The 13,835-nt window shown below is 33.1% G+C and overlaps 1 protein-coding gene across 3 annotated transcripts; it reads left to right on the plus strand.

Annotated features, from left to right (window-relative positions):
• Window positions 1-4,159: 4,159 nt before the first annotated feature.
• Window positions 4,160-11,816, plus strand: LOC108991699 (lysophospholipid acyltransferase LPEAT1-like). Of its 3 annotated transcripts, none has more exons than XM_018966056.2 (9): window positions 4,160-4,944; window positions 5,534-5,653; window positions 5,805-5,842; window positions 6,645-6,709; window positions 8,068-8,136; window positions 9,004-9,137; window positions 10,103-10,162; window positions 11,153-11,299; window positions 11,620-11,816. In XM_018966056.2, the coding sequence occupies exons 1-8, from the start codon at window positions 4,393-4,395 to the stop codon at window positions 11,258-11,260; spliced, it is 1,146 nt and encodes a 381-aa protein (XP_018821601.1). In that variant the 5' UTR covers window positions 4,160-4,392; the 3' UTR covers window positions 11,261-11,299; window positions 11,620-11,816. The 3 variants fall into 3 exon arrangements, with proteins under 3 accessions (XP_018821601.1, XP_018821599.1, XP_018821600.1); XM_018966054.2 differs by having other exon boundaries at window positions 4,162-4,944; window positions 10,022-10,162; XM_018966055.2 differs by having other exon boundaries at window positions 4,162-4,944; window positions 10,022-10,162; window positions 11,153-11,216.
• Window positions 11,817-13,835: the final 2,019 nt, after the last annotated feature.

Here is a 13,835-nt window from a genome sequence, read left to right on the forward strand (position 1 = left end):
ACAATTCAACCTTTTCAATTTCTTAAAAAATAATAATATTAAAAAATAATATTCTAACAATATTTTATTTAACTTTTAACTTTAATCTTAACTCATATCATCTCAACTCACTATCCAAACGACACCTAAAAAGAACATTCATAATATTTTAATTTGAAGTTAGAGGCGGCAAAAAGGGTAGATAAACTATTGCAATTGGTGAGTAAATTATCTCTATTTTATTTGAAATGAATAATTCTCATTTAGTGAAAACATTAGACATTTTGATAATTTGATTTAATAATTCTTAAGAGGTTATAAATACGCCGATCAAAATATATCATATTTTATATTAGCTAGATACTTTGATAAAAAAAAAAAAAAATAGCTAGATTCTATCGATTTCAAATAAAATCGAGAGGATATTAATCTATATTTTTCCATTTTTTGACCATATTTTATAATAAAATACATAACCTAAGAAAATCTTTGCATTTTTTCTCTAATTCTGAATTTGGTGGCTGAATGAAGGAAAGTAAAATAAAAAAGATACATCTATTTTAGAATTTTTTATATAATATTATTTTAAATGGAGGGTGCTTTGTAAAATAGCTTAAAAAAATAATACATTTTTATGTATTATTATTATTATTGGAGGGGATAAAATATTCTAGCCCCATACTGGTTTTCAAGCTTAGTCTAAGGGGAGGTCTTATCACAAAGGAAGAAAGAGAAAATGAAGGAGATGAGAAAAAACTGATGAAGAAAAATTGTGTTAGGAAGAAAAATAGAGATGTGACGTGAAGAAGATGAAAGTGGACATAAACCAAGAGAGGACCAGAGAATAAAAAAGGGCTTCCAAATGACTTTTAGGGAGGGCGAACTTCTTGTTATCCTTCAACTTCTTCAATCTCACGATAGGGACTCCAACAACAGAATTTATACCAGAAGATAGAGTTTATATCTTCAATGTACAGTAAGGATAAGAGACCATGAGAGACTGTAAAATAAGTATATTATAATAGATCTTTCCATCCCTAAACCCTAATGAGCGTAGACATTACAACAAATCATGTAAATATATGTGTTACCGTTTTTTTATTTTCTCTGTATTTATTTATTACTTTCTGTCATGGATGTACGCACAGATACCGTATAGCCGCACTAAACAACCCTCGGGGGCTCCACACTATACCGATCAAGGTCTGAATAACTTCAACAGACCAAAAATCATTTTTTTTACTATTTCAGCCTGTTGCGCTATTTTTAAGTTAACCGTTAACGATTATCATGATCAACTTATTTCTTATATATCTGCCACTTTAATGACATTGCAAGTCTCGCGTTTGAGATGCAAAGAGATTGGCAAGATTAGGTGGCCTCAACTAGCCGTTAGAAATCAATTCGAATAATCTTAAGTTTGACTCGATTCGTTTTATTTAATGGACTGTTTGTGAAAATAAAATTATGATCCATTATTAAATAATACAAGAATAATTTCATTTTTATAATTCTTGTAGTATTCTTCAACTTCAACAAAAAATATTTCTTTAATATTATTAAAAAAAAGAAAATTATATTCTTAATTTGTTTAAACCCTCGTAAATATAATTCTATATATGTAGATTGAGAAAATATAAATGTAAGCCTACTGTTTATAGAAGCCGGCGCACACCTAGTGTATTGAGTGAAGAAAAAAAAAATAAAAATTGGGCGGTGTGCTGCGGTGTGCGGCTGATGTGCAGCACAGCCCATGTAGATTATATAAAAGACAGAGAAATCTAATCTCTAGTTTGGTTTGTTAAAATTCTAGTGATAATATGATCAAGTCTATATGGCAGCCGCTATACAGCACATCCGTATGAATTTGTCAGCGTGTGTTTTTTTTAAAAGATTTTTTTATGTAGAATCGTTTTTATATATTCTTTATGTTATTCTCCAAGTGATTAACTGTATCATTTTTTTAATATAAAATAATTATTTTAATAAATTATATTAATAAAATATACAATAAATATATAAAAATAACTGTATATATCACAACTCTTTTTTTATTTTTTATTTTTAATGTGAAACGCATGGAAAAATCTTCTCCCCTAGTCTGGTTCCCTTGGTGCACGAGAAACTGTGTAATACACTTTCTCTCAATTTTTCTCATCAACCAAACAAAGGTCTAGAAACAGTCGATCTTTTCACAAACATTGAACTTTACCGGGTATTGCTGAGGAAAAAAAAACTAATACCAATATTTAATTTTTTTTAACAATTTCTAAGTAGCTAAACAAGAAACCGTAATACACGGTTTTTCTCAATTTTTCTCAGCAACCAAACAAAACTGAGAGAAACAAACATTGTGTAGAAATAGTTCTTGGACCTTTCGGAGGTGATGGTGATGCATCGGCCTGGGCTCAACGTCTCAATCCTAGTACTGCAAGCAAAACTTTTGGAGATAGTCGGCGGTGAGGCCAGGAACAATGTGTTCTTAGCAAGGTTTTAAATATCGTTTACCGAAATAAGCCATACTAGCCGGTACAGAAAAGGAGATTGTTTCGTACCGGTCAAGATTTTGGCCGAATCACCGACCTATACCAGCCGATATATCAAATTTTATCTTATATATATATTTCCACCTTTACTTCTTTTTATTTATTTTTTTAAATTACAGGTTTATTTTTGAACTCTTAATTTAAATTAAATTATTTATAATTTATATATAATTTATTATTTTAAAATATATTTTTTATATATATTATTTCAAAACGATATCTAAAATAATATTAATATTAAAATACCTCATTTTAATGTCTCAATCAAAACAATATTCAAAACATTAGTTGTTAGAGTATTCTCATTGGATTAGCTAAAAGTTAAATCTAATGAGAATTTAGCTATTAGGTCAGTAAATTGCTCACATTGACAGTAATATCCAAACTAATTTTTAAATTTAGAACACACTATTCATTCATCAAATTCTTTTTATATTATTTCTTTCTCTCTCTTTTTAATATCAATTATTTCTCTCTTTAATTTAAATGACAATTGAAAAAATATAATTAGAATATAATTATTAATTAATATATAATATTATGAATAGTAAAATATGATAAAATAAAATAAATTTATAATTAAAAAAATTAAAAAATTTTCAAAATTATTAATTACTCATTACTATATAATGAATAAATGGATAATTCAATTTGGAGATTTGATGTGAATAGTCAAAATTAAATTTATCTTATATTATTTTATTATCATATAATGAAAAAATAACTATTTCAATATAAAAATTTATGTAAATGTAATAATTAAATATTAAATTTATCTTGTATTCATTAAAAATATATTTTAATTTTAATTAATTCAACGAGAGTGCTCTTAGAGGTGGCTTGAGACGGAGCAAGAGATGCATGAATCAGAGGGAGTGAAGAGAATGTAGGGACCGGGTCAGGTCGTGTAGGCGGTGGAGTAGGAAAGAGAGGGTGCGACAGCGGTGAGCTCGTTGAAGCCGAGATGGGAAAGGATCGGACGGAGGAGAGATGTGTGGGATAAAAATGACTGGTGCTGCGATTTTGGATCAGCTGAACCGTGACATGGACAAAATTAAACCGGTGTGGTGTAGAAAATAAAATCGGCTACTGGTTAGAATGTTTCAATTAAAAGTAATATTTATAATTTTAAAAAATACAAGTCTAGAATATTTTTCTTTAAAATAAATAAAGAGTATTGCTAAGGTCTCCCCAACAATAACTGCTGGATGTGTCTCGTAGGTAAAATTTTATTTTTTTATTTTTTTTATTTATAACTTTTAATATTTTAAACATTTTTAAAAAATATAAAAAAATATAAAAATATTAATAGTCACTTTTTTATTCAATAAGTAAAAGAAAAAAATATAAAAAAAAATTAAATGCATAAACGTTTAAAATGAGGAGATAAAATGAAACTGCGTTGACATATTTTTTTTAAATTTAATTTTTAGTGATTTAGTAAGTGAATATTATTAAGTTTATGTATTTTTTGTAATGAAATATATATTTAAAGATGTTAAAAAAATGAATAAAATAAAAGCAAAAAAATAAAAAAAAATCTGAAATGCACTTATAAAATATTTTATACAAGTAAAACTCTATCTATTCCGAAGAAATTCGGTTGGATTCGGTTTAAAGAAGAGAAGAGAAGGGAAGAGAAGAAGAAGAAAAAAAAAAAAAAAAAAATCCCACGGAATTTGCTAACTTGAACGCTACTTCCAGTAAGGCAGTAACTGGCACCACAAACAGCAGACTCTTGGCAAGCCCAATCATGATGCCTTTCCAGATCTACAGCAATTCCCTCCTCATCTTTGGTAGATGTTCCTCCCCCAGACAACTCTCCCTGTGAAAACAATGGCCGTCCGGTGATTCGGGCTTCGAAAACATGGAGACCCAACTTAAAGACCTTCATCCTACTCAAGGCCAACGCCAACCCAAGCCCGAGCTCTCCGAACGATCCGAATCCATCCACTACGAGGGCTCCACCAAAGATGACCGCTCGCTCCTCAAGCCTGAGTCCTCCTCCTCCTCCTCCTCCATCCTTTTTTCCAACGAGAGCCCCGAGGAGCTGGAGAAGAAGTTCGCTGCTTTTGTTCGACATGACGCGTACGGACCAATGGGACGCGGCGAGCTGTCCTTGGAGGAGAAGGTCCTGCCTGCCATCGCGTGGGTGTTCCTGGTGCCGATACGCGTGGTCTTCGCCATCAGCCTGCTGCTTTTGTACTACGTGATATGCCGGATTTGCACGCTGTTCTCGGCGCCGAATCGGGACGACGATGAGCAGGAGGATTATGCGCACATGGGCGGCTGGAGGAGGGCTGCAATTGTCCAGTGTGGGAAGTTCCTTTCCAGGATCATGCTTTTCGTTTTCGGTTTTTATTGGATCAAAGAGACGTTCCGAATTCCTGACAATGACGACAAGTCATCTGCCGCTTTGGTACTCGATGCTTTTCCTCTTTCTGTGATTTTATTGTTCCATGTAAAATGGCTTTTGGGATGAGTCCCTTAGAGTACCTGCCCGAATTCTGTGGCCACCAAATTTTGACTTCCATTTGATTTTCATTCCTGCAAGGTATGAAAGGTAGCATCACCCAAATTCAAGAGACTAAATTTGGTACCGTCATTGCCACTTTTAAAATGCTTCAATGTTACGTTGAAGATTTAAGGAGAAAATGGAGCAAAATCGAAACTGTATTTTATTCTAAAGGTAGAAAGCCAATTTTATTTGCCAGCTGCTATATAATTCACTTTAAGATAAAACAGGACGAAAGCGACTAGGAAAGTTATATGGATCACATTAACGTTCTGTCCTATACGCTATATAAATCAACATCACCCTAGTAACTTCCGTATTATTTTTGTAGATTAGTCAATTACTTCAGTTATGAATTAGTGAATGTTGTGCTTGAATATTTTTCATCTCGTTGTTTAATCGTGTGGGTCCTGCGAGATTTGTGTTCTGAGATTTGTTTGTTCTTACTTCTTTCAAATTTTCTGATTCTTTTTTTTTTTTTTCTCATGGGCAGAATGAGGTCAAAGATGTGTGTGAAGAGCCTGAAAGACCTGGGGCAATTATATCTAACCATGTCTCCTATATAGACATATTGTATCACATGTCTTCATTCTTCCCGAGCTTTGTTGCTAAGGTTTGTTCTTTTGGCACGCTGAATAAAACCCATGTTACTTATGCTTTGCTTCGTCATATTGGATGGATATGTTTTCACAGATTGTGGTTCTTTTCCTGATACATTTTTGTTCTGAATCTTTTGCTTGTGATCCTGGATTGCATTGCTAAAGCGATCAGTGGCTAAACTTCCTCTAGTTGGTCTCATCAGGTTAGTTCACTTTATGTGAACTTCCTCAAGTTTTTTGCTTTCTTGTAATGAATTCCATAATTGTACAATTTAATAGTTGAGTGTAATTATTGCATTAATAAAATTATAATATTTAAGGTACAATATACTAAATAATGTTAAACTGAATAGTAATTCTCTAAAATTTTGAATATTCAAAGCTAATTGGATTTTCCTTTGCTTTTTTGTACATAAAATTAGAGTTCTTTCTGAGTCATGAAATCTAAAAATTACTCCTCTTTGCTTGACACGAAATGTTTCTTGAAGTCATTTCCATGTATTTCTTTTCTCTCTTCTTCAAACCTACAAGCTATTTTGAAGAACATGGCACTTTAGTATTTCTGGGCAAGTCACGTCCATATTTTGTAGAATTGCAACCTATGTATCCCATTATGTTTGCAGCATGTCTGCTTAGAGAAGACAATATTCTCCTCCTTGCTTTGCTTCTTTGTCTTTTTGTTTAAAGGGTTTTCAGTTGAAGTATCTGCATCACCTATATTCAGCTTTAGTCCATGATTTTGGAGAAGGATGTTTTTCTTTAATCAGTATGTGCTGACGATTTGCGCCATTTACTAGCTTTTGTAAATCTTCTTGTTGGTAGTATTTCTTTTGTACTTATCTTGAAAAGTAGCCTTTGTTTTGTCAAATATTTTCTTCTTCCCTTTTTGATGTCCGTAATACTTTCTCTATCGTTGGAATAGCATGAATGGTGTGAAATTGTTTAAAGTTCTCTTGGCATGTTTTACCTATAAAAAAAAAAGTTCTCTTGGTATGTTTTTGGCAGCAAGTGCCTTGGTTGTGTTTATGTTCAGCGGGAGTCAAAGTCATCTGACTTCAAGGGTGTTTCAGGTACAACTTGGATAGGCTACGTTCTTTACTCCTGCTCTTTATATTGGAGGATAAGGACATCACTCAAAATGCCTCTCGTTTTTTTTCCCTTGCATCTTTCCTAGTGTTTATTTTTTTAAATTTCCAAGAATACTCTTTATTGTAACTGCACATCATGATATTAATTGCTGCCGAAACTTTGGTTGAAAGTAAAACAAATGCTGAAAACTTTGGCCTATCATTTACTGAATAAGATATATATATATATATATATATATATATTTGGCCACAATACAAAGATATTAGCCCGCTATTAGAAGAAAGATTAGAAGTTGTTACTGAAGATGTGCATTGAACTTTCAAAAGATATGTTTTGGATTACTGTAATTTTATGGACCAAAGAACAATGCCTCAAATTCTGAAGTCTGTCATGTAATGGTAATAAAGTTGTTTTATTATATAATAACTTGCTTTGACTGACTTCAATACTCTTAACTTATACCAATCAAGATGCTTCTTCAAGAGACCCAAATTAAGCAAGGCTACTGTTTTGAAATTTCAAAATGTTTTTAAGCTATTTAACTTATAATGCTCCACATAGAGAGGAGCTCTCAAGTCTCAGTGTGGGCTAAGGGGATGAAGGGTGAGAGGAAGAATGGAAAAAGGTAAGGTGCAGAAAGCGCTCACTTTATTGTTGTGACTTTTTTTTTTCTTAGGCTGACTCCCACCTGTGGTTGTTTTGGTTCAAGGAGGTCAACCCAATGATCTAACTTTGCAGCAATCTTACATCTAGGTTCCTTCGATATGACTAATGAAATAAGACAACTTGTGAAGACAAGAAGACAGATAGTCAGATACAAAAGAATCAATTATAAAATATGGGCTAACAATCTACTCATAAAAAAATAAGAATGTTTGACTTCTTACTGTCGATACATGATTAGCTAATAAGTACCTGTTCATAATTTGAAGCCTATTTCAGCCGTGCTGTGGCATTTCTATTCATTTCTCCTTTTAACTTACAACAGCCTAGCTATGTTCGGCACTTGTCAGGGTTGTCCTAGCTTGTCTCAACTTCCCCTTTATGCAAGTCTGTGTGATACCTTTCCAATTTGACTAGGATTTTGTTGCCCTAACATATCAGAAAAACATATGCATTTTACCGTTTATCCTTGAATCACAATGTAGTGATTGAAATAATTTTGGTAACCTGCACACACCACCCCCCCCCCCTCCCCAACCCTCTCTTTTTTGTTTGAGTGCAAACCGGCTAACCTAGTGTAACTGGAGCGGTAGAGCGGTAGAGCGGTATGCCTCCTCTATTACTTTATTGGGCTTATACATTTGTTCTGTTGTTTTAATCCCTCAATTGCTTGCAGGTGTTGTGACTGAAAGAGTTAAAGAAGCTCATCAAGACAAGTCTGCTCCAATAATGATGCTTTTTCCTGGTAATCAATTTTCTATGCCACATATCCATATGATTTCTGCTGTTTTTCAGAAATTGCACAACTATATTTTCGATAGAAACTTGAGAAAATTGAAGTTATTAATAAATTGCACTGCGTTTGCAAGAAACAGTTATGATGATATTACATAATGTGCTTAAAAGAAAAAATAATTCCTGTGGTAGAAAGTTTTAAAGGGTTGGTCTTCTTGAGTATCTACACGCTAGTCTCCACCCTGCCGTTATGGAAACCTATAATTATCTGACTATGATTGGCTTCTTTAGTTAGTAAAGACTTGCAAATCTTCAGACAGGAATTCTCCTTTATTCTTTGAGTTTTAGCTTCATCAATGGAATTGTCAGCAGTATGTATGGTGTAGGACTGGATTAATTGTAGCACTGCTATGTTGCTCACTTGCTCTTATGATCAAATAACTGTCTCTATGATCATAGCTTAGATGTTTGGAGGATGTTCCTGTTATGTTTGATATGATGTTTTTACCTATAAAAAAATGCCTGATGTGATGTTCGGTGAGAACGTTAAATAATAGGGCATTCAAAGATTGTGAGAGGACAGTGGTAGATTTAAGAGCCATTTTGTTCAGTACTCTTTATCTTTGGAGGGCAGCAAATGATAGTTTCTGCTCCTTTAGCTTTCTAGCGTTTTTAGAATTGTGTTCCCTTTCTTCATCCCGCTAGTTGGGTGCTTCCTATTGTATACTTTAGTTCTCTTCTTTCCAATGAAAATTTATAATGGTTCCCAAGCCATTTATTGGAAGCTACGGCATTAGGATTTATTATGCATATATCTAGCCCTGATTGCATTTCAGTATTTATTGCTTTTTATTTTTTGTTTTATTTTCTTTTGCAGAAGGCACAACTACAAATGGAGACTTCCTCCTGCCATTCAAGACAGGTGCATTTTTAGCAAAAGTGCCAGTGCTTCCAGTGATCCTACGGTATCCTTTCCAAAGATTTAGTCCTGCCTGGGATTCAATATCTGGGGTCAGTGCTTAACTTTCATAACCTTGGTTTCAGATGATGAAAGCTTGTGTAACACGCTGTTGATCCCATGAGAAGGGAATACTAATCTATTTTGGGTGAATACTACTTGTAAAAAAAATGTTTTGGGTGAATACTGTGAATCCATTCAATATGCAAGTAATAATATGATAAATGGTAATGCGGGAAACTGAACAAAAGGTCATTTTTTTTTTTTTTACTTTTGATCATGGAAAGTAGTTTTGGGATGCTTTAACAGAAATGCGTGAATAAATTTAAGGTGGAGGGAATACTAATCTATTTTCCCCCTTTAGTAGGAATACAAATACTTTTTTATACAGAATGGTGTATGAGAAGTACTGGAAATAGTGCCAATGTATTTCTAAATATCCTCCTAGTGAAACCTGGTCTAAAATCAAATTGGATGGTTTAATGATAGACTTCTAAGGGAGTGTGTTTGCTTATTGTAATTGTATTGTCTGAGTTATTTATTCCCATCGGCATATCTCTTATAAAAAAAAGTGATTTATTCCCATTAGGCTTGAAGATTCTGTGGTATTGATGGATTTGTTGGCTTCTAAATCTAAAATTATCTGCTCAGAGCTCAGTCACTAAATTATAGGTTCATTAAAACTAAGACTTACTTACTGCTCAAAGTGCGAGTGCTAGTGGAAAGAACAGCTGGGAAAACGCAGGAAAACTTCTCAGTCTTCCATTAATTCCCATGGTGATCGAACTCTTTGCATATACGCATATTTCTGCAACGTATGCTCCTATCTGCATTATTTCTCATTGTTTCTCATGAGCTTATATGTTTGGAGAAATGTTGTGTTTGTGGCAACTATTACTCTTCGAATCCTAATTGTTATGCGATTCTCTACTTGTAGGTGAGACATGTCATTTTTCTTCTCTCTCAATTTGTAAATCACTTAGAGGTGATTCGATTACCTATTTACTACCCCTCGCAGCAAGAAAAGGATGATCCAAAACTTTATGCCTACAATCTTAGAAGGTTGATGGCAAGTGAGGTAAACATATCCAATCATTTTCTATATGAAATTACTGAAAGCTAGTTACATTACTTCTTGAGTTCTTGCATGAGAATGTAACCGTTAGTTTGTAGTCAGAGACATGTATGGGTGCCTTTGCTTCCTAATGTTGGAATCACTTCGACGTGACTCCAACTTATCTCCCAAGCTGTGAAAAGCCGAATTGGGGAATCATCTGACTTAAGAATTTGCAAGTTCCAAATCATAGCAGTTGTACATACTAAGAGGTCATAATCTGTACAGAAAAATAGAGAATGGGTACTTGTCAATGGGGTGTTTAGGTCCTTAAAAACCCACAAGGCGGAAGACTTAGGTATATTATTAAAGTTTCTTACAGCGCCCCCCCCCCGCCCCCCCCAAAAAAAAAAGAGCACATTCAGATCTTATTTATGCTGATCTGTACATGGAGTTCTGAATTGTAAAAAATCTTCTTCGAAGTCATGTTCCAATTATAAATGGCAAGTGATCTCTAAAAATTTATCCAGATGCGCCTCCAATAGATGCTATGCTTGAACCATTGCAAAACTATACATGGTTTTTTTACAAACAGTAGGGTGGTCTACAGTTTCACTCTCCCAACGGAAGAAGATTTGAGCGGGATTGTAACTGTATGCAACTTCTAGTTGAGGTTGGCCCTGTGGCTTAATAATGTTGGTTTGCTGTATGGTGCTATGCACTAGTCAAGTGAAGAAAATTGATGCAGTAATGAACAATTAGAATTCAGAAGCGCTTATTGCATGTGGTGGGAAACTAGTTTTATTATGAAGTGAGGGCCTAAGGCACCTCTATCATCCAATGACTTCTCACTGAGAGGCAAAATCCATTACAGCTGTAAAGAAATGACATAAATTTCATTAATACGACTTTTGAATGCCAGCAGGCCCAGCACAATTCATAGTGCTATTGTAGCCTCTATCTAGAGATCGATATTAACTTGCTTTTATTGCTGTTACTCCATTCTGCGTACAGGGCAATTTGATTTATTCAGATATCGGGCTGCCCGAAAAAAGGATCTATCTTGCTGCTCTCAATGGTAATAATAGCCTGCCTAGTGTTTTGCATCAGAAAGACAATTGATAATTTCATGGCTTCGCCCCCAAATGATATCTTGTCCCAGTTGAGTTATCTTATAGTTTCAATTGGTATTTATGCACGGGGCATATAACAAGGAGTGTATTCACCCATCTGTTGACATAGACATTGGTGTCTGTTATTGCCTTGTTACATTCTTACAGTAAATATGGTGCTATTCATTTTTTTTTTTGGGGGGGGGGGGGGGGGGTGGTGGATGGATCTCTTTGATCAAAGCATTTTAATCTATAATGGTTGTATTGCTTTAAGTGGTGGTCACATACACAAATATTAAATGTCATGAAACCCTTCTATGTCAGACTCTGCATCTGTAAATCTGAATAATCTCTTTCGTGTGCCTGCAGGTTTGTTATGCCAACACTAATTCGGAGCTATCTGTTATATCTTTGTATGGTTATGTTATTTATTGAAAAACAAATTGGAAGTGTATACAGAAATCATGTGCTGAACAAGTATCTCTATGGTCCGATGTGTTTGAACACTCCTCAATTATATGATCAGAACACTATTCTAAATGGTTGAACACTCCTCAATTATTACATGTTTTGGTTGAACTAAGCCGAGCCCAAGTACCATAGGGTGATGCAAAATGCAAGCAATATAGGAAATATAGAGTCCAGCGCCAAGATTTTTGTTGCAGAAATAAGAAGAGGCTGGCACAAAAGGCAAGCTATTGATGGTGGTTGTTGTTGTTTTTTTTGTTTCTTTTTTTTTTTTTTCATTCTCATTTGCATTCTTTGCCCAAGGCTAACAAGTGAAGGCTCAATTGTGTTTGATTTATTTACTGATCTTTTGGACAATTTTACTGAGTAAAATAGTGCAGTTTACTGGATGAAAGATGAACTCATCAATTCCAGTAGGTAAAGAAGGAAAACTTTAAGTAATGCCAAATATCACACTCACCATCCCACTTTTTATCCCGTTATATAAAATGTGATATTTTTATCACTTTTTAATCATCCTTTAGCTTTTAAAAGAAAAGCTCAAAAGTTGATGGTAATGTCAGTTTTTATCATAGAATAAATCTTTTCATCGGCCATTATTTACCATTCTACACCTCATATTTTATGAAAAAAAAAAAAAAGCTGTCGAGTGTGGGATATGTGAGTGAATAGTGACTGATGCATAATAAAACTCATTTTGGTTTCACAATTACAGAGACTTAATAATATGCACCTTCCATAATGGGTTTTTTTTTTTTTCCTTTTAAATTTATGTTCCTATATTGTAAAGTAGATTTAACAAATTATATGAAATAAACTTATTCTTGTAAAATTTTTTGTAGCTAAAATATTTTTCTTAAATTTTATGAGTCCAAAACATGTGGATGAACGTGCCACATTAACCATATATAAGGTGTACGACAAGAATTTCTCTTATATCGCTTGCATCTTTATAAGACATGGAAAAGTGTACATTGGTGCCTGCAAAGATTAAAAGACAGAAATGATGACATATAATGCAAGGTCCGCAATATATTGAGTTATTTTATGAGAAATGCTAAACATCCCGAATTCGGACCAAAAAGTATCTCAAATGTTAGTTTTTTTTTTTTTTTTTAATGATTAAGGAAGAGTTTTTGAATGATATTGTGATTTTTTTTTTATTTTTTTAAAAATGTTTATGATGATTAAAAAAATATATGAAAAAATAAAAATAAAAATAAAAATAAAAAATTGAAATGTGCTGTTGGTGAAGTGTATTCGGGAGCTTTTTTCGGAAAATGTAGCAGCTCTCTTATTTTATTTTCGTGCTGGTGTGTAAAACATGCTATTCACATTATTTTAAGAGAGAAAACTTGATTTGTGAATTTTAAAATTTATCTTTTAAATCAAATTATATTAGATTAAATTTAAAAGATAGCATAAGTTGAATATAGAAAAAACTTATTCATCATATATTTTCGTATCATCTTCTCATCATCTCATAATGTAGTATTAGATAATAGGTTTATAAATTAAATATAATAAATAATCTATAATTATTTAATGTTATATTATAAGATGATGCGAGGATGATGAGTAACTTTACCCTTTTAATATTAGTAGAATTTTTTAATACACAAATCATGATGACATTTGACTTGACACATGTATCCAATGCCTTCCGTTCTTGCTTCGTCATTAGCCACGTGTGATCAAGTGTAACTAAGCTATTTAACCCAAACGACATCATTTTAAAAGACAAAAACACCCTACTATATAGGATTGTTTGGGTCACAAGAAAAGCATGTCCAATGCCTTGCAAGAATCCCTTTTCCAGTACTTCCCTTTGACCAAATCATTACATTTTTCTTTTGAGATATGTTATATTCAATTATTTTTGTATATTTTTTACGAATTTCACTAATATGATTGATTAAAATAATTATTTTATATAAAAAAAAGTAACGTAGTCAATCATATTAGTAAAATGTATAAAAAATACGTAAAAATGATTGTACAAAGAATTTTTGTTTCCTTTTCTCTCCCCTTCCCATTTTTGTTGATTTTGTTGTATGGAGCTTTGGAAAACAGAAACCTTGTATGAGTTCACTATCTGGGTGGACCCAAAGTCTATC

The sequence above is a fragment of the Juglans regia genome, chromosome 15 (genome assembly GCF_001411555.2).
Source record: "Juglans regia cultivar Chandler chromosome 15, Walnut 2.0, whole genome shotgun sequence".
Lineage (NCBI taxonomy): Eukaryota > Viridiplantae > Streptophyta > Magnoliopsida > Fagales > Juglandaceae > Juglans > Juglans regia.

Excerpts from the sequence above, each read along its gene's own strand:
- LOC108991699 (XM_018966054.2), top strand. The coding sequence starts at position 4,393 with ATGGAGACCCAACTTAAAGACCTTCATCCTACTCAAGGCCAACGCCAA. Across the intron at positions 4,945-5,533 it reads ACAAGTCATCTGCCGCTTTG|AATGAGGTCAAAGATGTGTG; the intron begins GTACTCGATGCT and ends TCTCATGGGCAG. Across the intron at positions 8,137-9,003 it reads AATAATGATGCTTTTTCCTG|AAGGCACAACTACAAATGGA; the intron begins GTAATCAATTTT and ends TTTCTTTTGCAG.